The sequence below is a fragment of the Hyaena hyaena genome, unplaced genomic scaffold (genome assembly GCF_003009895.1).
Source record: "Hyaena hyaena isolate Hyena2069 unplaced genomic scaffold, ASM300989v1 scaffold_0, whole genome shotgun sequence".
NCBI lineage: Eukaryota > Metazoa > Chordata > Mammalia > Carnivora > Hyaenidae > Hyaena > Hyaena hyaena.
The window spans coordinates 1,968,793-1,989,933 of NW_024080632.1; the positions used below are offsets into that span (position 1 = coordinate 1,968,793).

Genomic DNA, 21,141 nt, shown 5'->3' on the forward strand with positions numbered 1-21,141 from the left:
TGGGGATCTGCACAGGCCGCGCAGCCTGTCCCCTGACCCCGCAGCCTGTCCCCACCAGGTACAGAGCAGAGCAGCGGCGGCAGTGGCGGAGGGGGTGGGGGCGGCAGCAGCGGCCGCCCTACCCCCCACTCCCACCAGCACTCGCCTATGTCACCCCGGGCCCAGGACGCCGTCCAGCAGAGACCCAGCGTGCTGCACAACACGGGCATGAAGGGCATCCTCACCTCCGTGGAGCCCAGCACGCCCACGGTCCTGAGGTGGGCCAGGTTGGCACAAGGGAGGGGACGGGCGGGCGGGCGGGCAGTGGGTGCAAGTATGTGCTGATGGGAGAGAGGTGGGAGGGAGAGGGATGGGCAGGAGAGTAGGGAGGCAGATGGCATGTAAATGGATAGGAGATAGGAGGGCAGATGGACAGGCAGGTGAACGGATGATGCATGCGTAGGTGGAGGAAAGGGCAGGTGAGGGTGAGAGATGAGTGGGTAGTGAACAGGTAGGTACTTTGGAGGAGAATGGATGGGTGATTGGGTTAGGTTGGATACATGGAGAGAGACATGGATAGGTGGGTGGGTGTTGTGTAGATGGTGGCTGGGCTAGATGAGTGGGTAGGTGGGTGGATGGGTGGGTAGTTGGGTTAGATAAGTGAATGAATGGACGGATGGAGCTGGATGAATAGATGGGTGTGTGGGTAACTGAATGAATGTAGGCTGCGTGAGATAGGTGAGTAGGCAGATGGATGGATGGATGGATAGATGGAGGAGTAGATAGGTAATGAGTTGGGTGAGTGGTTGAACGAGGAGGTGGATGGATAGATGCATAGATGATGAGTAGATGGCTGTTGGATTCGGTGGGTAGATGATGAGTTGGGTGAATGGATGAATGAGTAGGTAGGTGGAAGAATGGGTAGATGATGAGTTGGGTGGGTGGATGAGTAGGTAGATGGATGGATGGTAGATGGTGAGTCTGGTGAGTGGGTGGATGGATGGTAGGTGGTGAGTTGGGTCGGGGGTGGATGAGTAGGTGGGTAGCTTGTCAGGTTCAGGGCTAGTCTGTGGAAGGGAGAGGGACACGTAAGAGAGCACTGTGGGGCGAGACTCTCCTGGTCCTCCCCAGACTTGAGCAGGGCCCTATAGGGAGGGGATGGTGTCCATCTTGCCTGGACAAAACCTAGGGGTTTTGTTAGATGAGAGAGTCCCCTCAGGCCCCATGTGTGCCCCCCAGAGTCTAGTCACTCACAAAAGGGGGCCCAGGTCAGGTCCCGTCTGGTGACACCGCCCCCACCCAGGGTCCAGTTTAGAGGCAGGCGCTCCTTCCAAGGTGAAGTTTCCGTTCACACAAGTACTCCCTCCCCCCATTTGGCTGTTCTAAATCATAACCACCCTCCAACCGAAGTTGCAATTAGGAAAAGTGACAACTTTGCCAATGCCCCTGGTTTTGTCCTCACTGACTCAAGGACACAGCGGTTACAGGAAGCAGGAGCTCCCGGATGTTCAGAGCAAGGTCGCTGCTTGGCACGAAGGCCAGTGGTTTGTGCACACCAGCAGCAGGCCGCGGAAGCTGTCATGCGGCCATCGAGCCATCCCCACTGGCAGCTGGAGTGAGGGTTAGCAAAGGGAAGGGGACGTCCTTGTGGACACACTGGGCTTGACGGAGAAGCTGCAAGGGCTGGAGTTGGGCCAGTTCACGGCCAAGCCTCAGTGTCCTCCTTTGCAAAGTGGGGAGTACTTACGTTTACCCCGTGAAGATCAGAGTGTACGTTTGTGCGTCCCTTCTTCCCGGCCAGTCTCTCCTGGGGCTCATGGCCTAGACCAGGCAACAGTCGGGGAAGACTGCTTGAAGGAAGAGGCATGTGACTCTCCAGAGGAACAGTGTCGGGGTGGGGGGGGCTGGTTCTGGAGAGCCTTCCTGTTCTCCTTCCATTCTCGAACTGTCCACACCGCCTGCCCCCTGGGGCCTCTGCCCTGCCTGTAGCTGTAGTGCCTGCCTTTCCTCCTGTGCTCGGGACTCTCTTTCCATTCTCTTTCACCCCAGCTTGTCGTGTTGACTTCATCCCACACTCTGAGCATGTCTGACTTCTCTGCTAACTTGGGTACAGTCTGCTCGACCAGAGTGCAGGGTGCTGTCTGGTTTGTTCACTGCTGTACCCTTCAAGACCTAGAGCAGCACCTAGGACAGGGCCTATGACAGTGCCTGACACGTCATGGGTGTTCAGTAGGAAGCCTTGGAACGACAGACTGAATGAATGAATCCGTGAGTGAGTGAGTGAGTGCGTGCATGCGTGTGGGGTGGGTAAGGCCATGTCGGGAGAGCGGGTTTATTGTGCGCAGTGGGGACTTGTCAGGGTGCTGGAGTGAGGGAGTAACCCTGCCTTGGCCTTCTGGGCCCGTAAGCGGGGGCTTCCCAATGCCCTAACCGCCTTCTCTCCTTCCCCAGGTCCACCTCCACCTCCTCACCTGTCCGCCCGGCCGCCACATTCCCACCCACCACCCACTGTCCTCTGGGTGGCACCCTCGACGGGGTCTACCCCACCCTCATGGAGCCTGTCTTGTTGCCCAAGGAGGCCCCAAGGGTCGCCCGGCCTGAGCGGCCCCGAGCCGACGCTGGCCACACCTTCCTTGCCAAGCCCCCGGCCCGCTCTGGGCTGGAGCCCTCCTCCTCCCCCAGCAAGGGCTCTGAGCCACGGCCCCTGGCGCCCCCCGGCTCCAGCCACACGGCCATCGCCCGCACCCCAGCCAAGAGCCTCGCACCCCACCACGCCAGCCCGGACCAGCCTGCGCCGCCCGCCTCAGCTGCGGACCTGCACCGGGAAAAGACTCAAAGTAAACCCTTTTCCATCCAGGAATTGGAGCTTCGTTCTCTGGGTAAGACCACCCTGACAGCGGCCACCTTCATAGACGCGATAATCATGCGTCAAATTGCTCACGATAAAGGGCCGCGAGAAGGAGGTTCGCTGGCCAACGACTCCCCTCGCGATGGTAAGACTTCCGGCCCCGCCGCCCACCCACCCCGTCTTGTGGCCTAAAGATATTTTCAGATCTCTGCTTTTTATTTTTTCCCCCCATTTTACGTTGGTTTTGGTATTTTGTTTTTGAACGCGTCCTCGTCGATTGCACGCTCTGACGACTCTTCCTCAAGCTGCCGCCCACCCCCTCTGATTTGGGGGCGCCTCATCATTTCACGTTGTTTTATCATGATTTTTTTTTTGATTTTCACTTTTTTTCCTTTAATGAATGGATCTGTGATTTTGACTTCAAGTGCGCCTCCCATGTCCCAACCTTTGAGCCTGTGTTTGGGGAGCAGGGAGTGGGGCTGCAGAGGGGCTCAGGCTACCGCCGCGGCCGCGTGGGTGAGTCTGCTGTGAGGGCGCCAGCGGGGCAGACTGCGGGAGGAGCGAGGAGAGGAGGGGAGCGCCCCGCTCTCCGGGAGGTGCTCACCCCTGTGTCCTGCCCCAGGCCATGAGGGAGTCTCGGGGGTGCCCCGGCTCCTCGTGCCCTTGCTGACCTGCCACCTAGCATCCCCAGGGAGAAGGGCACTCTGTGCCCCATCTGCCACCTCTGGCCCCTGCTCAGGGTTCCTCTTTGCTGGACCGGGGGCTGCGGGGACCTGAGTGTCCCTCCCTGTCTCCCCACTCCCTCCTGATCTCACTTCTGCACCCTCTTTCCTGGAGACCCATCCTCCCCACAACCCCCACTGTCTGGGTCCGTGTTTCCCCCTGTTCCTAGGTTGGAGTATCTTGACCTATCTGTGTGTCCATCTGCATTCTTGCTCCATCTGTCTCTCTCTCACTCCACCACCCCATCTCCCCCCTTTCTCGATGCACCCCCACTCCTGCAACCAGCAATCCCTGCTCTGACTCACTTCCTCTCTCCATCCGCCCGTGGCCCCCTTCTATTGGGGGGGGGCGCTCAGTGGGTCGGGTGGGGTGGCTGCAGCCCCCGGTCCCGGCACAGGCCTGACCTGGGGCCTCGCCCGCTGCAGGTTACCACGGCGGCAGCTACAGCCCCGATGGAGTGGAGCCCGTCAGCCCCGTGAGCTCCCCCAGCCTGGCCCATGACAAGGGGCTCCCCAAGCACCTTGAGGAGCTCGACAAGAGCCACCTGGAGGGGGACCTGCGGCACAAGCAGCCAGGTAGCACTCCACCTCACCCCGCACCCCACCTCACCCCGCACCCCACCCCCCACTTAGCATGGCCCTGTGAGACAGGGGCAGCCATTGGCCTATCACAGACGCAAGAAAACCAAGGCCCCTGGAGGTGGAGGAATTGGCCCAGCCCCAGGGCTCAGAGGGCAGGGGTGGGATTCGGGGGCCACCCGGCCCGACTGGCTCTCTCTGCCCGCAGGCCCTGGGAAGCTCGGTGGCGAGGCTGCGCACCTCCCACACCTGCGGCCACTGCCTGAGAGCCAGCCGTCGTCCAGCCCGCTGCTCCAGACCACCCCTGGGGTCAAAGGTCACCAGAGAGTGGTCACCCTGGCCCAGCACATCAGTGTAACTACCCCTTCTCTGCCTCCGGCCCTGGGCAGGGACGCGGCCCCAGGGGAGTGGGAGGGCCACACGCAGCCTCTCGGCCTGGTGGGTGGACCGAGTCCCGGAGACTGCACCGGGGACTTAGGGCCGGCCAGGGCGGGCTTGCCAGGGACTCTGGAGCCTCAAACTCCGCTGTGGTGGCCACCCCTCACCCAGCTGACGGGGCCCCGGGTTCATGAGCCCGTGATCCATGACTTTCGTATGCTGCCCGAGGACCCCGGCTGGCGTAGGGCCCGCTACTTTGACACAGAGCCCCCACCCTGTGCACATGGGGACGCCGAGGCTGCTGTGGGCAGGCCTGAAACACTCAGGGAGCTGAGAACCACACTAGCCCGGCTCTGTCCCCAAAGCCCAGCTGAGCCACTGTGCACCGGGGAGGTTCCAGTGGGGGACTGCTGCCTGACCCTGCACCTCTCTGTCCCACAACCTTCGGCCCGCAGGAGGTCATCACGCAGGATTACACGCGGCACCACCCACAGCAGCTGAGCGCACCCCTCCCGGCCCCCCTCTACTCCTTCCCTGGAGCCAGCTGCCCCGTCCTGGACCTGCGCCGCCCACCCAGCGATCTCTATCTCCCGCCCCCGGACCACGGTGCCCCAGCTCGTGGCTCGCCCCACAGTGAGGGGGGCAAGAGGTGAGTGTCGGGGGCCGGTGACCCTTGTTCAGGGGACGCCTTTGTCAGGCGTCTGCTGTAGGAGGGCCAAGCTCAGGAAAGTGCAAGGTGCGCTGGCATCACTGCACAGATGATACACTGAGGCTCAGGGAAGCAGGGGTTGGGGGTGGCACTCGGTCTACTCGAGGCCAGGGTGCTGATAGAAGTAGCTGACATGTTGGTCACACCCTGTGGGCTCCGGACACCATGTGTTAACCGGGATGCCCCCCACAACCCCAGGAAGCGTAGGCGGTATCGTCCCCATGTCACTGGTGAGAGAACTAGGGTATGGAGAAGCGAATTCATTCATCTGGAGGGACACAGCCTGAAAGTGGCAGAGCCAGGATTCAAACTAGAGCTGAGGGCTCTGAGCACAGCTTCCCTGTGTTCACTTCTGGTCCCCCCAGATGCGCTGGGGCTTGGAGAGGCACGGGTGGCCCCCAGTTCTAGGATGGAAGGGACACCACATGATCGAAGCACAGGGGTGGGAGGGCAGAACATCTGGGGGAACACTGGGGCGCCGCTGGGGTCAACTGACTGCCCCCCAAGGGCCAAATCCAGCCCACAGCCCTTGCGCTAAAGGCGGTTTTGCATTTTTAAAAGGTTGTAAGAGAAGAAACAGCGGAGGCCACCAGTGGCCCTCAGAGCCTCACGGGCTGTCCAGCCCATGCAGAGAGATTTAGAGGAGGCCAGAGCTAGGAGGGGATGGACAGAGGGACGCGTCCCCGCGGCATTTCGGGAGAGAGCACGCTGAACTCTGACCACAGTCCCTCTCTGCCCAGGTCTCCAGAGCCAAGCAAGACGTCCGCCCTGGGCAGCAGTGAGGACGCCATCGAACCCGTGTCCCCACCAGAGGGCATGGCGGAGCCCGGGCATCCCCGGAGCACCATGTACCCGCTGCTGTACCGAGACGGGGACCAGGTGGAGCCCAGGTACCTCCGTGGCACCCCACCCCATCCCCGGATGCTCGTGATTCAGCCACCCTTGGCCTTGGTCCACCGCCGTGTGGTCGGGGATCCACAGGGCCTTTGTGTGCGGCCGAGAGACCTCAGACCTGCAGAGCAGAGGTTGGAGCCTGAGGGGCATCCACAGCAGCTTCCTGTGCCGGGGACCTCACCTCTCAGCTTGGGCCAGGCCCCTGCCACACTGTCACCTCTCGGCTCGGGCCAGGCCCCTGCCACACTGTAGACAGGGATGGCCCAGCAGAGCAGCTGGGGCTCCCCAGAGACACCCAGAGCCCAGGAATAGGTGAACTACAGGGAAGATTCTAGGAGCTGTGGTCCCTAAGAGATGAAAGATGTGGGTATGGGGTAGGAAAGGCTTGGTTCTGAATTTTTAAGGCAGGTCAGGAAGTAAGCACCCCATCGTCAAACATATGCAAGCTCCACACTGATTAAACCAACTTGGGTTCTCTGATCCCCACAGCAGAATGGGCTCCAAATCTCCAGGCAACAGCAGCCAGCCGCCGGCCTTCTTCAGCAAACTGACCGAGAGCAACTCCGCCATGGTCAAGTCCAAGAAGCAGGAGATCAACAAGAAGCTGAACACCCACAACCGGAACGAGCCGGAATACAGTAAGCGGCAAGCCCAGCCCCTGGGAAGCAGGGCCTGTGCGGCTGGAGCCAGTGCAGTGCGGGAAGCCCACAGAGTAGCCCTGGCCTCCCCTCCCCCTGGCCCTTTGCTGCCCCTTCCGAGAGCCCCGGATGGTTTGTGGCTCTGCCGCAGTTGCTGGCCGGTAGAAGCGGCACCTAGAACCGCGCCCAGTACTCAGCAAGCACTCGGTGAATACTTGGATGGACGGGTCTGTGCCGAGCCCCGTACTGGGAGCCAGGGATTGGGGTCTTCCCCACCCACCAGCCCTGTGTGTCCCCCATTCATACCACTCATTGTCGTGTTTAGGATTTTTTTCTACCCGTTTACCTGGTTACTGGAAGTAAACCCTAACGTAGCCCCGCCCCTTAGCACAGTGCGGGTTAGAGACGCAGTCTCCACACCTGCTGCTCTGTGCACGCGGAACAAGCTCCCACGTGGTGCACATCGCCCAGACCAGACGAGGGACAGTGCTGGGGTGGGTGACTTCCTAAACCTGTGGGCCCGCAGGCCTTACCCATCTTGTCACCTGCCTCTCCAGATATCGGCCAGCCCGGAACGGAGATCTTCAACATGCCCGCCATCACCGGAGCAGGTAGCCGTCCAGTCCGGACTACACTGCCGCCAGCCCCCTGCCCGCTCTCCCCGCCCCCTCCCCGCTCTCCCCCCAGCTCTCCCCCCATCATCGCCGGCCCCCTGCCCGCTCTCCCTGCTCCCTCCCCGCTCTCCCCCCATCATCGCAGGCCCCCTCCCTGCTCTCCCCATCCCTCCCCTCAGTCACTGCAGGCCCCTCCTCGCTGCCCCTCCCCCCCCCCCCCCCCCCCCCCCCGCTCACGTCAGGGCTACGTGCTGGGGGGTTAGGCTGGGTATGCAGGGCCTGAAAGGACGCTCAAGGAGTGCACCCTCGGAGGCCACGGGGGCCCTCACCCCAGCCATAGTCATGGTGACAGGGGTCCTTTCGTAGTTCAGGTGTGTCCCTCCCTCTAGACTCAAGAACCTGGCAGTGGGGATACAGACTCGCACAAAAGGCAGGGCTTTGCGGGGAGTCTGCCCTGGGGTCCCTGCGGGGTCTCCAGTGTGTTTTGTACAGAATTGGGCGCACACACACCTGTCTGGAAGCTGCATCCCCACCCCTGCCAGGCCTGGGGGGAGACTCGAGTGGGAGGTGTGGGCATGTACTCGGCGTAGGCGGGCTCGCTCAGGGTCCCCCAGGGAGCGATCGTAGAGAGAGCAACAGCTTGACTCAAAAACTCCAAGCACCTGGGGAGCTGAGGGAACAACGAAGACGTGTGACTGAGATGGGTGAAAACACACGCATTTTTAAAACTTCAGCCCACCCTGGTGTTTCGGACTTGGGGGGATCCTTGGGGTGGGATCCCCAGCCTCTGGTGGGGGCCACGGTGTGTGTTTCTGCTGCTTCATGGTGGGGCTTTCTGGAAGTGGCTTTGGGAGTCTGGTGTGAAGAGACTGGGCCCGGAGCGGATTCGGGACTGGCGCCTCCGTTGACAGGGCTCTGTCTAGGGGGGTTTGCAGGGCTGTGCTCTGGTCCTTCAGTGAGAGCCTGAGGCCAGAGGGGCAGCGGGGACCTGGGCCAGCCTTCCCTGGGGCCACCAGGGGCCTCAAGCTTTGGGGATGTGGTGAGCAAAAGACCACCATTTTATCAAAGGGTCATCAGGGCCTCTAAGCGGGGCTCGCCCGGCTACCCAGAGACTAGACACGGGGGCTTCGCTCAACAGCCCCTGTGTTGCCTCGGACAACAGGCAGGAGACAGTTTGGTCGAACCAACAATATGGTTAGAAATGAATGTTTCCGGAACATTCCAAATCTTGACGTAGGCACTAAACACGCAGGCGTGCATGTGCATAGAAACCCATGCAGTGGTGCAGCTGACACTTCCACATAAATTCAGCGTGGCCTTTTTTAAAGCGGTTTAGATCACACACGCAGAAATTTCCCCGGACCCCAGTCTCTGCGGCTCAGCCCCTGCGTCGGACTTTCCTCTGCAGCTGGAGGTGGTCAAGCTTCCTGCCTGACTGGCACCGCCAGATCGCAGACCCGTGACCCCGGGTGGAAGGCTCGGGGACATCTGTGGTGGCTGGGATGCCCGTCTACCCAGAGGCCATCACGGCCTGTGCTCCTCACGTCAGCTTTCCTGCTTTGCAGTGTGTTCCCTGCATGGGGATTCTGGGCACCCCTGCCAGGACTCCTGCTTTTTCCTGAGGAACGTGGCGTCTTTTTCCACCTTTTTTTTTTTTGAAATGCTAATGAAAACGGGGCCAACACACAGCTAAAAAGCGGAGAGTGTGTCTCTGGCGGTGAACAAGTTTGAAGCTAAAAGAAAGAAAAGAAAAACAAAATGTAGGAAGCAAACGGTTGCTACTCAGAAATGTTGTTATTTAAAAGAATTTTTTAAATGTTTATTTATTTACTTTTGAGAGAGAGACAGCACAAGCAGGGGAGGGGCAGGGAGACAGGGAGACACAGAATCGGAAGCAGGCTCCAGGCTCTGAGCCATCAGCACAGAGCCCAACGCGGGGCTCAAACTCACAAACCACAAGATCCTGACTTGAGCCAAAGTCGGTTGCTTAACTGACTGAGCCACCCAGGCGCCTGAGAAATGTGATTTTTAAAGCCACTGTGTTGTTCCCAGCCTCACAGAAGCCATTAGTGTAGTTGACAGATGAGTTGGGGGTCAGAAAGACTCGTTCTCTGGCCACTTGGTATTCATACAGTTGATTTGCCAGAGTGGAAGTGTTAAAATCCATGCAGACAGTGCCCGAGGATGCAGGCGGGGGTGGGGGAAGGGCTTGGGCTCCGCTGGTCTCACAGAGATGCTGAGGGTGCACACACCCCCGGGGTTTGCCAAAGTCCCCAGAATGATTCACGAGGAACACGGGAAAGGCAGAGTCCCTGGTGGATGAAAACCGGTTTATTATCCACGTGGCTGAGCAGTGGGCATCCCCAGGGGCCTCTCTGGGACCAGTCTGTTGATTGGACCACTTGGTGACCAGGGGGCCAGGCTGGGGGTGGTCACACATTGGTCTCTAGCTCTGCCCTGTCCCCCGCGCGCACCGTAACTGCATGGCTGCCACCCCCCCCCCACCGTCCGTCTCTGCACCTCTCTCTCCTCATAGCTCCCAGGCAGGGAGAGATCGGGGGAGGAGAACTAGGCCCAGTGGGGTTGGGGGGACAGTGGGGGGGTGGGTGAGGGTCCCAGACCTCGTGGAGGTCCCCTTCCCTGCCAGCCCCAGGCGCCCAGGGCAGACCCGTTGCACCCAGTACCAGGCTCTGGCTCGCCCTGGTTTCCTAGCTGTGTGTCCCCAGAAAGGGCGTCCCTCTGATTTCTGCCCCCAGGACCCAGGTGCACGCACCTGCAGGCACACTCATGCACACACATGCACACATACACAGGCACACATACGCATGCACCAACACATGCACACACGCACACCTTCCCTAAGCCACTTGGAATTTTAAGAAAACAGTCCCGGCTGGGATTCAGCGGGCAGAAGGGGCTTCCAATTTCCCAGAGCACAGACTAGGAGAAACTGGGGGGGGGGGCAGTCATCTCGCCTCCCAACCCCCCCAACCCCTGGGGCCGGAGTCCGAGGAAGCCCCCCACCCCGATCACCACTGCAGGAAAGTACGGGGGGGGGATAGGGCAATAAACATGTTGCTTTGCTGAAATGTGCTCACTGTGTATTCTCTCTTCTCCTCCCCCCTCCCTCTCTCCGCTTCTCTCCCCCTCTCCGTTGTCCCCGGCCCCTCCGGGCCCCTGTGTGTGTGTGTCTCTCTCCCAGGCCTTATGACCTGCAGAAGCCAGGCGGTGCAGGAGCATGCCAGCACCAACATGGGGCTGGAGGCCATTATTAGAAAGGCGCTCATGGGTAAATATGATCAGTGGGAGGAGCCCCCGCTCAGCGCCAATGCTTTTAACCCTCTGAATGCCAGTGCCAGCCTGCCCGCTGCTATGCCCATAACCGCTGCTGACGGACGGAGCGAACACGCACTCACCTCGCCAGGTCTGCAGGCCTCCCCCGCCTCGGTCCTCCAGCCCCACCCGCCCCGTCCGTCCCCCTCCCGGTGTCATTAATCCCGCGCCTCCGCGTTCCTCTGACCAACACCCTCCAGCTTTGGAGCTTGTGACCTTATTTGTGTGTGTGTGTGTGTTTGCCGTGATTCTGGAGTTGGCTAATCCCAGGCTGGGCGGGCACGGCCCCAGCCCCCCCTCCCCCCCTCCCCCGCCCACTAGGGCTGAAGGAGCTGCTGCTGTTCTAAGCACACCCACTGCTGTCCGAGCCCTGCCCTGCCTTCTCCCCTGCCAGACACGGTCCCCGGCTTGTGTCTCCGGGGGAGATCGGGCTCTAGAGCCAGGACCCACCTCTGCGTGGGTCAGGGGGTCCCCCAGGCTCGCAGCAGCCAGGCCCATTGGCTCTATATCTTCTGGGGCCACTGTGTGTGTACCCGGTGGCCTGGGACCTGGTGGGGAGGGGAGTGGGGTCTGTGCCAGCTCCCTGTCTGCCCCGGGCCCTGAGCAACACTGCGTGTCTGAACGAGGGCTGAGCAAGGAGCCCTCAGACCCATTTGTCTCACCTGGACAGTCTGCTCCCAGGAAGCTTCTGGATTTAAGGGGGGCCCAGGCCTGGCCTCAGGGGCCCTGGCTTCTCTGCCGAAGGTCTGCAGCCTTCCCAGCCCTGGGGCAGCCCTGGGGCAATGGTCAGGGGCAAGCCAGAGGCCTGGGGCTTCGCGCTGGGATCAGTGCCTGGGTGGGGGGGTGGGCATCTGGGCAGCCTGAGGGGGGCTTTGAAAGTAGTTCAACCCACTTTCTTAGTAGAAACCCACCTCCAAGATCAGGCTCGGTTCTGGGTCTGCCCACCTGGTCGACCTTGGCTTCCCAGCGGGGCCAGGCCGCTGTTCTCTCCTCCGTGGGGGGACTGGGAGGCAGGTGGCCAGGGCCTCCCCCACCCCCCTCAGATCCCCCCTCGCCCACCCTCCCCCTGCCATGTGAGTGGCCGTCCGCACAGTCCAATGTGGCCCCGTCCCGTGTGTCCTTCTGCAGGTGGTGGTGGGAAGGCCAAAGTCTCTGGCAGACCCAGCAGCCGAAAAGCCAAGTCCCCGGCCCCGGGCCTGGCGTCCGGGGACCGGCCGCCCTCTGTCTCCTCGGTGCACTCGGAGGGGGACTGTAACCGCCGGACCCCACTCACCAACCGCGTGTGGGAGGACCGGCCCTCATCCGCAGGTGGGCAGCAGGGCGTGGCGCTTGGGCGGCCTGTCCCTGTCGCCAGCTCAGAGCACGGGTCACCTGGGTGGTGGGGGAGCATCTGCAGTGGGCCTGGCCAGCGGCCTGAGCACCCACTGTGTGCAGAGCGCATGGTCTGGCCTCCGGCCCTGACCGCAGAGGACGACAGGTGCAGAAAGTGAATGTAGAAGGCCGATCCCGCGGGCTTGGCGGGCTGCGGGGAGTCCGGTTTTCTTCGTGGGCACGAGGAGGCCCTGGAAGGTTCTAAGTGGAAAGTGCCTGCAAGAGAACAGACCCGAGGGGCAAGGGCAGGGACAGCAAGGAGGCCCCTCCGGTCCAGGCGACAGGTGGCCGGGTCCAGTGGGAGAGGTGGCGTTTGGAGACCGCTCGCGGGAGTTGCGCTGGGACAGTGGTCTCCTGGGGGAGGCCGAGGCCCAGTCCCCAGCGTGGTAGGTGGGTGGGCCCCTGGGGGTGCCCGGCTCACGGCCATCTCTCCTGGTCTTTCCGGCAGGTTCCACGCCATTTCCCTACAACCCCCTGATCATGCGGCTGCAGGCGGGTGTCATGGCCTCCCCGCCCCCACCCGGACTCCCCACGGGCAGTGGGCCCCTCGCTGGTCCCCACCACGCCTGGGACGAGGAGCCCAAGCCACTGCTCTGTTCACAGTACGAGACACTCTCCGACAGCGAGTGACCGTCAGAACGGGCTGGGGGGGCGGCGCCAGGGCCCAGCCAGTGGCCAGAGCAGCCGGGCAAGGAGGGGGCAGCTGCCGACCCCCCCCAACTGAGGAAGGAGCCCCTGAGTCTGCCTGCGCACCTGTCAGTCCATCCGTCCAGAGCCGGCATCCTTGCCTGTCTAAAGCCTTAACTACGACCCCCGCCCCGGGCTGGCCCTGTGCAGTGACCTTACTCAGGGGACGTTTACCTGGTGCTCGGGAGGGGACGGGCCAGGGAGGGGGCGCGGCGGTGTGCGATGGCCACACACACGCAGCCGGGGCGGCCAGGGACCCAAAGCAGGACGACCGCGCACCTCCCGCGCCACCGCCTTCCCCCAACACATTTGGAACCAAAGTCTAAACTGAGCTAGCAAGCCCCCGCACCCTCCCTCCGTCCCCATCCCCCTTACCGCTCTGGACAGACGGACACAGGCCCTGTCCAGCCCCCAGCGCTCCCGTCCGGGTCCCCACGGACCGCCCCAGTCCGCGAGACCGCTGCGAGCCCAGTGAGGCCAGATGGGCGGGCGAGAGGGCCGGGCGGGGTCTGGGGCGAGCAGAGGCCCCGAGGAACTGGACTGTGTCCTCGCGGCGGCCGCGGCGGGAAGGAAAGGCAGGGGTAGGCGATGTGTTGGTTTACAGGGTATATTTTTGATACCTTTGATGAATTAGTTCAGATGTTTTACGCAAGGAAGGACTTGACCCAGTATTATTGCTGCTGCGCTTTCCATCTCTGCTTACCGTTCAAGGGGCGTGTGCAGGCCGCCAGTCAGTGAGCCCATCGTCCGTGGGCCTGAGGGGACCGGGGCTGCCGGCTCGTGAGCGCCCGTCACCCTCCCCCCCCCGGCCCTCCTCGGGCAGAAGGAATCTGATGGGTGTTCTGTGACCGCCATCTGCGCACGGCGGTGGCGTTCTGTCATTTACACACGTTGTTCTCATTAAAAAGCGAAATATACTCAAGTTACGAAGGCTCCTTCTCTGCCTCGGCCTGTGCAGTCACCAGGCAGGCGACCGGGGACTTGGGGGACGGTGGGGGTGTGACCCTGGAGGGCAAGGAAACATTCCCCCTAAAACCGCCAGACTCGTCCCCCTCGCAGGTGCCTGTTCTCACCGTGAGGATATCAGTCCTACCCAGGGGTGACTGTCGCGCAGTCACACGTGCGGGGAAGGTACGGCTGTGTGCACCGGGGGAGGGCACCCACGTGGGTTCAAGACGGCTGTCATCAGTCCTTGATTGTTAAAGACGTTTGGTGTCACTCCTGCCGATGCCGTGTCGGGAAGCAGACCCTTTGCTGCCACTGCTGTCTTCGCCATGAGAACAGCCCTCAGCAGCCGGGCTGCCTCTTGTGGGCTTGCTTGGAGCGTCTCTGAAGGGTGTCCCGCTCTGGCTTCCTGCGCGCTGCGCAAGCAGAGCCCCGAGTTCCAGAAAGTTGGATTCATCACCACTGACGGAAGCTGTTTGTAGTCTGGCGGGGGCGGTCCCTCCCCTGCCTGCTGCGGCTCCTCCCCCACCCCTCCCCACAGTGGCCGCTACGTCTGTCACCCCAGCCTGGGCTGCGGCCTCCGTACTCTGGCCCAAAGCTCGACGCCCTGCCCGGTGCTGGGTCACAGGTGCAAATCTCAGCCCCCGCTGCCAGGCCGGGTGCCTGATTCTGGAAGGGCACTCAGGAGTCGTCCCTGCCCCGCCCCCCCCCGGCCTGGCACACGTACGGCATGTGCCGTGGGCCCTCGGGTGCTCCTCATGCAAAGCCTGGGTGTCGTGGTCCCGGAATCCACCCTGTCCCTGTCCTTCAGCCTCCCGGCCCTGGGCTGCTGGCCCCTTGGCCCATCCAGGGACGGACACCCCCAAATACCCAGAGAGGGGCCCACCCTGGCCCAGCCGACTTGTGAACAGGCCGCCGTGTCTGGCCAAGGGGAGGGTGTTAATTCAGTTTGGACCCAGGCTTCCAGGACTCTGACGGGGCCTAGCCAGCACGGACGGCCGCAGGCCAGTGGTAGGGGGTGGTCCTGCCCTTGCCAGACACCCCGTCCAGCATATTAGAGGCCCCCAGCAGGGCTTGGGCCGGCCCAAAGGGAAGAACCAGGGTCCTCTGGAGGCGGCCGTTGCCCCACCTCCACGATTGGTGCCCAGGTCCCCAGGTGGCCAGCATCCCACCTTCTCAGGGTATCTGGGGGTCCCAGGATTTAGGTGGAGGAAGTGTCTGAGTGCATGGGGGACACCGCCCAGGCGCCTCCCTGGCACTGTGCATCGCCCTGAGTCCATCCTGCAAGCCTGTGCTGTGGGGCAAGGTGTGCGACACGGTGTGGTGATGCTCTGTGTAGCCTTGGGGACAGTCCGAGTGCCCCCCACAGTGGCAGCGGGCCTTGGGTCCCCCCCAGGGCTCAGCATGGCACTTGGGCTGCAGTACTGAGGCTGGAGGGCAGGTGGCAGTGTCGAGCCAGCCAAGGCCCTTGTCCTGGCCACAGGCTCCCTCCACCCCTGGTGTAGACCTGCACCCCCATCTGGAGTCCAGGACAGGTCACAGGTGGTGGCCACACCAGCCACCAGGGGTTGGCCACACAAGCCAGTGCTATCCAGGGTCCCATGGCCCCTCCCTCGGCTGCAGTCAGACCAGAGGGATATGGGGCGGGACCCCACGTCTCCACCCACATGGGCATCTCCGCCAGCCCCGGCGGCTCCATGGCCTCAGAGTTGACACCATCTGGCACCTCTGTCTGTCTGCTCTGAGCGCCAGTGGCCCAGACCCCACACAGGCGTGTGCAGGGCGTAGGCAGAGCTCACGGCCTCCTGGTGCCTGCAGCGGACCCACCCTATCTTCCAGGCTACCAGCCAGTCCCCAACCCTCAGAGACTTCATTCCACCCCGGTCTTATTCGGTTTGCTCACTGTTCCATCTTTAAAGCGGAGGCCTGTGGTGTTCCCTGAACCTCACCTCCCTGGAAAACTCCTACACACACTTCAAAACCCAGCTGGGGCATTGCCTCCTCTAAGAACTCCTTATCACTCTCCGTCTTCTTGTCCCCCCTGGTATCTGATAACACACTTTGTGTCTCAAATCGGGCAGAACCCCTCAAGGGCAGAGCTCATGTTTTTCCTTTCCAGCCCTGTCGTTGACTGAGCCCCCCAGCGACTGTGTTAAGTGTCTGTGTTTTAGGGCTGAATGCAGATTCCTGGGACCCAGCTAGAAAAAATGAATATGCGTCTGTAGGTCGAGAGTGGGGCCCGAGAATCTGCATTTTCAAAACACAGCCGAGGGGTTCTGATGGGGTGGTCTGCGGCCCCCACATGGTGGCGGGGGTGGGTGCCCGAGGCCGGAGCTTGACCCATGCCTGGAGCCTGCCTCCTTCCTTCTGTGTGGCCAGGGGGTCTCCAGTCAGGTCACAAGAAGCTCTCTGCAGCCCTCAGCGGGGACAGGAACAGACTGGTCCCCAAGGCACTGGGCTTGGTTCACGACAAGCCCTCCCGGGGCTGGGTGATGCAGATACTGTGATAACTGAAGCAGTCAGGGTGGCTTCCTGGAGGAGGTAGCTCTTGGAGCGAGGGTGGGCTGAATGGAGGGAAAGTGTGTGGGCAAAGCTGGGAGGTGAGACCCAACCAGGGAGATTTGGGAGCCCCGGGTGGCCACACATAGGTCAGTGTGGGGGCCCGGGATTTTCTGAGAAGGAAGGAGACCCAACACGGTAATTTGCTGGTTTTTCTGAAATCAGGGTGATAGGAGTTTGCAAGGGTGGATTGAGAGAGAAGCCGGTGAGGCGGCCCTGTGCAGGAGCGGGATGGGGGCAGCGCAGCCAGAGCCCCCCGGGGAAGGGGCAGCCTGAGGCCAGCCGCCGGGCTCCATCCTCACCCTGCAAGTCATTTGGACCCTCTGTACCTCAGTTTCCTCCTCTGTAAAATGGGGTAATGTGGCATCTTAGTTCTCTTGGAGAGAACACTGCTTGCTCGCCTGTGCGGGTGGGGGACCTGGCAGGGGACAGACAGGATGGGTTTGACAGATAAAGGAGCAGACGGAGGTCACCGGCCGCTGGCGGGAGGCCGTTCTGTCCTTGCGAAGGCGGGGCATGGCCATCACTCTGACGGACCCTCCGGGAAGCCGGGAGGGCATGGCACCCCCGTGACAGACTGTCCTTCCTTCTCACCTCCTCCGGAAGCGAGGGGTCACCCCTGACAGCACGGGACAGTGTAGATCCAGATGGTGGGGATGCCCGTTTGGAGGAGGGAGGCTGCTGAGTTTGATTTGGGGCTTGTGAGCGTGAACCCAGAGACCGGCAGCAGTGACCCCAGCGGAGGGTCAGGAGGGCTGTTTGGGGCCAGCCTCCCCTCGCCCCCCTGCTGCAGGGGCCAGACCAGCGCGAATTCTCACGTCCCGCAGCCTGGGAGGTAAGACCGTGAGCCCATTTGGCAGATGCTTAGAGACGTTAAGTGACACGCTTTCTCCAGCCACTGGGCCTGTCCCCTGGGGACTTTGTGAGCGACATCTGCCCCTCTGGGGGGTGTGGGGGGGTTAGGGTTAGACCCTTCCAGTCTCTTCATTTGGGGGCTGGAAATCCCGAGGATCTGGACAAAACTGGCAACGCCGTCTGCCTGACCTCCAGGTCCTCTGTGTCCCCGAGAAAACTGGGGAGCCCTCGGGGGCCTTAGGGGCAGCTGCCCTTGCTCCCCACTTTCTCCCCTCCGGTCGGGCCTCACTGTGCCCCTGGATGCAAGGAGCAGTCTGGGACTGCTGGTGTCCTTAGGGAAGGAAAAGCTACCCATGTGGTCAAAACGACTTTCGGGGACACACCAAGTGAAGGTGCAGGCTCGCTCTCCTCTCCGAGGCCCGCGTCTGACCTGTCTCCCCTCCGTGCCAGAGGGTCCTGCCCGTGGCTGGAAAGCCGCGCCCGAGGCTGTCAGCTACCTGCTCGCCTCCAAAGTTCTATCTTGAAGGGCAACCCAGGGACACCTCCAAGGTCGCTGGATTCAGGCATCAGGACACCCAACCCACGTCCCCCTCAGGTGGCTCAGACGGATCAGCGCCGCGATTGCTGTCCAGCCTGTGCGTGTGAATTCGTTAGGCGTGAAGATCCTGGCCCTGCCTCCCACGGGCTGTGTGAACCTGGGCAAGTGGCTTAACCTGTCTGTGCCTTCGTCCTCTGTAAAACGGAGATACGGGAATGCCCACCTCAGCAGGTTACGGCTGAACGGAGTGAAACCACGTGGAAAATTGAATACAGCTTCCGGGGCACGGCGGGCACTGTAGGGTTAGCCCGCACAGCTTGACCGCCCCCGGCATCTCATACCGCGACCTCAGGAGGCACAAACGTCCCTGCCCGTTGTACTCCTGTGACCCAGCTCTCGAAGGAGGGCTCTGTCTCCCGCAAAAAGCCTTGATGTCAAAAGACACCCCTACTTGCCCTGCCCAGCTCCGGAGACCCAGGGGGGCAAAGGCCAGTCTGACTTCCCGATAATGGCAAAGGCCATTATCCTGGTGGCCCCTGGCAGCACTGGCGACGGGGCCTCCAGAAACACGGACAAGATGGAGAGAAACAAGTGTTAACATGGGTTGGGACCACCTTCTTGGCAGAGGTGTCTGGGACCCTTGTCCGGGGCCCATCGATGCCGGGGGCTGCGACCCAGAACACAAAGGATTTGGGCACCGAAAAATGCAGATTCCCAGGGCCCCGCACCCCAGAACCACCCCCGGACTCACGTCCCACAGTGGGGCCGGGTGTCTGCGTACTCACTAGCTCTTGGGTGAGGCCGGGCACAGGGTCAGGTCCCTCCTGCCTGTAGGCAGTCGGAGGCCAAGGGGAGGCTGGGTGGCAAAAAGTGGGGTGTCCACAGAGTACAGGTACCTATGAAAACCTGCCCCAGCCCACGGGATCCGAGGGGCTCGGAAACACAGAAGAGGGAGCTCCCTTGGGTTTGCACATTTTATTAAGATCATCAAGTTCTTAAGTTATTTGTGTTCATCAGACTCTGCGGAGAGAACAGGCACCGTGTGTAGATACATGAAAATAGACCAGGCGCTTTGCCTCTCTTGGACGTAGGCTCCGGGTCTTTCTCTCACCCCCACCCCCACCGTGTGGGAGAGCCTTTCTGCCCCGGTCCTGGGGGTGAGCAAGGGGGTGGGAGGGCAGCCCCGTTGCCCACTGGGTCCATTCAGGTCAGAGGGCCCCTCTAAGGCCACACTGGGAGTCTCGGGGTGCCTGTCCAGGGCAGCACCCGACCGTGGCCCCTACTCCCCCGCGTGCCCTGGCACCACCCGGACGGCACGGGGGACGGCACGCGGGCGATCACGACATGGGGAGCCGGGCGGCTGACCCAGGGCAGCCACCCCGATGGCGTCTCTTTAAGCAGCTGGGCCCCGAGCCGCACGCAGGTGACGGCGGACATTCTGAGAGCTTCGACGCCTCCCCCTGGCACCAGGCACCAAGGCGCTGGCGCTAGAGTCCGGATTCTGGAGAGGCTGCGTGGACAGAGGTTAGCCCTGGGGGCCAGGCTCCCGACACAGAGCTCAAAGGCCTCAATTTAGGCGGGCTGCACCCTAAATCCACCCCAGCACATGGCCAGTGGCTCAGGCAAGGTCTCTACCAGCTCTGACCCTGGCTTGAGCCGCTGGCCTCTGCCCCACCTCCCGGCTCAGCCGCCATCAGAGGGCGCTCAGCCCGGGCCTCTAGCGGAGCTGCGCGCCCAGGGGAAGGCCCACTTTCCTCTTCCCAGGAGTGGGGGTGTCTGGAGGGCACCCCTCTTCCCTCGCACACGGCCCGGGAGCCAGCCCACCAGCCCTGGACAGACGGGTGGCCGGGGTCTCGAGGAGCTGCACCAGCCCCCGCAACCAAAGCTGTTCTCCGCTCTAAGGGCCCGCCACGGACCCACGCCTTCTCCCCAGGACCCTCGGGTGGGCCCCCACCTGCTGCAAGCCCCCCGCAAGCCTTCATGGATTCATGCCCATGCCGCCTCACCCGCTCACTGTTCACAAAACGTGTTTACGGGGTCCTCCACACCGGAACGGGCCCCCCCAACCTCCCTCCTGCCCCAGCTCCAGGCTGAGCCACGGGGTCCGTCCTTGGGCCCCCCAGTCCAAGGTCACTGCCGGGGCTGGGGGTGGGCAGCCCCACCCGGTCAGAGCGCCGCGGGCCCCAGGAGGCGGGGGTATTGGTACAGCTGGAGCTGCACGCTGGAGGTGAACCAGCATCTGGGCCGGCCCAGGCTGCAGCGCAGGGTGGTCCGGAAGGTGCTGCTGGCATGCTTGGGGAAGATGATGGTGGTGCAGCGGAAGCGCAGGGCGCGGGGCCGCGGCTCCAGGGTCAGCTGGCTGCGGTAGTTGCGCCACGTGCAGTTGGGCGCCGCCACGATGGTCTCGCTGTAGGCCGTGACCGTGGGCACTGGCGCATAGAAGACATTGTCCCGGAAGTGCTTCTCGGAGGCGTACTTGACCTCAGAGTTGCACCTGGGGAGGGTGGGAGAGGCAGGGTGAGCCCAGGGTGGGGGCGGCCCTGTCACCCCACCCCCCACCCCCACACGGTCGGGGACAGGCGCTCCTCCAACAGAAGGACTCTTCACACCACTGGCTCTTTCCCAATGTCAAGGTCAAAGGTCAAAGAAGGGCAGAGGGAGCCTGCAGCTCAGTGGGGCCGGTGATCCTGGCTGGATCCTCAGTTGGGCTAAAAATATGCCGTAACAGGCCATGTGGGGACAAGGGTGGAGATGTGACTGCAGTGTGGGGGAGGGCGGTGGGGTTCTGTCCTCAACCGTCCTGACCTTGACAGCCATCTGGTCACTATGTGAGACGGTGTCCCTGTTCTTAGGAAGGACACCAGACCGAGGAGGCCACCGACTTCCTCTCAAATGGGTCAGAAGAAGTTTCATTTACGTAGAAGGGGAGGGTGTGCACACGTGAGTGAACAGGCCCAAATGTAGAAACCAGGGAATCCGTTTAACAGGCACACACGGGGGTTCCCGGTCCTCTCCCTGCAACTTTCCCGAAGGTTGGAAATTACATCGAAATAAGCTTCCCCCAAAGCAGCTTCAGGACCCCTAGGTGAGAGACCCCTGTACGTGCGCGGCTGCTCGGTGCCCCACAGGCCCCGCTTCCAGAACCTCTCGGAAACCAAACTGCAGGCAAAAGGTGCACAAGGTGGGGATTTTACCTCATCCCCCACCGCACCCCACAGGTGATCAGCTCCCCCCCATCCCCACCGCACCCCCACAGGTGATCAGCTCCCCCCCATCCCCACCGCACCCCCACAGGTGATCAGCTCCTCCCCGTCCCCACCGCACCCCCACAGGGGATCAGCTCCCCCCCGTCCCCACCGCACCCCCACAGGGGATCAGCTCCTCCCCGTCCCCACCGCACCCCGACAGGGGATCAGCTCCTCCCCGTCCCCACCGCACCGCCACAGGGGATCAGCTCCCCCCATCCCCACCGCACCCCCACAGGGGATCCGC

At 62.4% G+C, this 21,141-nt stretch overlaps 2 protein-coding genes across 22 annotated transcripts in view; one reads left to right on the forward strand and one right to left on the reverse strand.

Moving 5' to 3' along the window:
* The window catches only part of NCOR2 (nuclear receptor corepressor 2), a 210,906-nt gene extending 197,228 nt beyond the window's left edge, over window positions 1-13,678 (forward strand). For 4 of the 21 annotated variants that reach the window (XM_039241659.1, XM_039241734.1, XM_039241806.1 and 1 more), the window contains 11 exons: window positions 59-266; window positions 2,431-2,858; window positions 3,976-4,125; window positions 4,337-4,482; window positions 4,962-5,155; window positions 5,956-6,105; window positions 6,599-6,747; window positions 7,305-7,358; window positions 10,564-10,785; window positions 11,823-12,002; window positions 12,514-13,678. In XM_039241659.1, the coding sequence (XP_039097590.1) occupies window positions 59-266; window positions 2,431-2,858; window positions 3,976-4,125; window positions 4,337-4,482; window positions 4,962-5,155; window positions 5,956-6,105; window positions 6,599-6,747; window positions 7,305-7,358; window positions 10,564-10,785; window positions 11,823-12,002; window positions 12,514-12,695 (2,063 nt within the window). In that variant the 3' untranslated portion in view covers window positions 12,696-13,678. Of the gene's footprint in view, window positions 1-58; window positions 267-2,430; window positions 2,973-3,975; window positions 4,126-4,336; window positions 4,483-4,961; window positions 5,156-5,955; window positions 6,106-6,598; window positions 6,748-7,304; window positions 7,359-10,563; window positions 10,786-11,822; window positions 12,003-12,513 lie in introns of all 21 variants that reach the window. The other 17 variants (XM_039242021.1, XM_039242092.1, XM_039242314.1 and 14 more) reach the window with 9 other exon arrangements.
* A 4,931-nt stretch (window positions 13,679-18,609) lies between these two features.
* LOC120243154 (refilin-A-like) overlaps window positions 18,610-21,141 on the reverse strand; it is a 15,202-nt gene continuing 12,670 nt past the window's right edge. Inside the window, exon 3 of the mRNA XM_039249227.1 lies at window positions 18,610-20,143. Coding sequence (XP_039105158.1) covers window positions 19,816-20,143 — 328 coding nt within the window. The 3' untranslated portion in view covers window positions 18,610-19,815. The remainder of the gene's footprint in view (window positions 20,144-21,141) is intronic.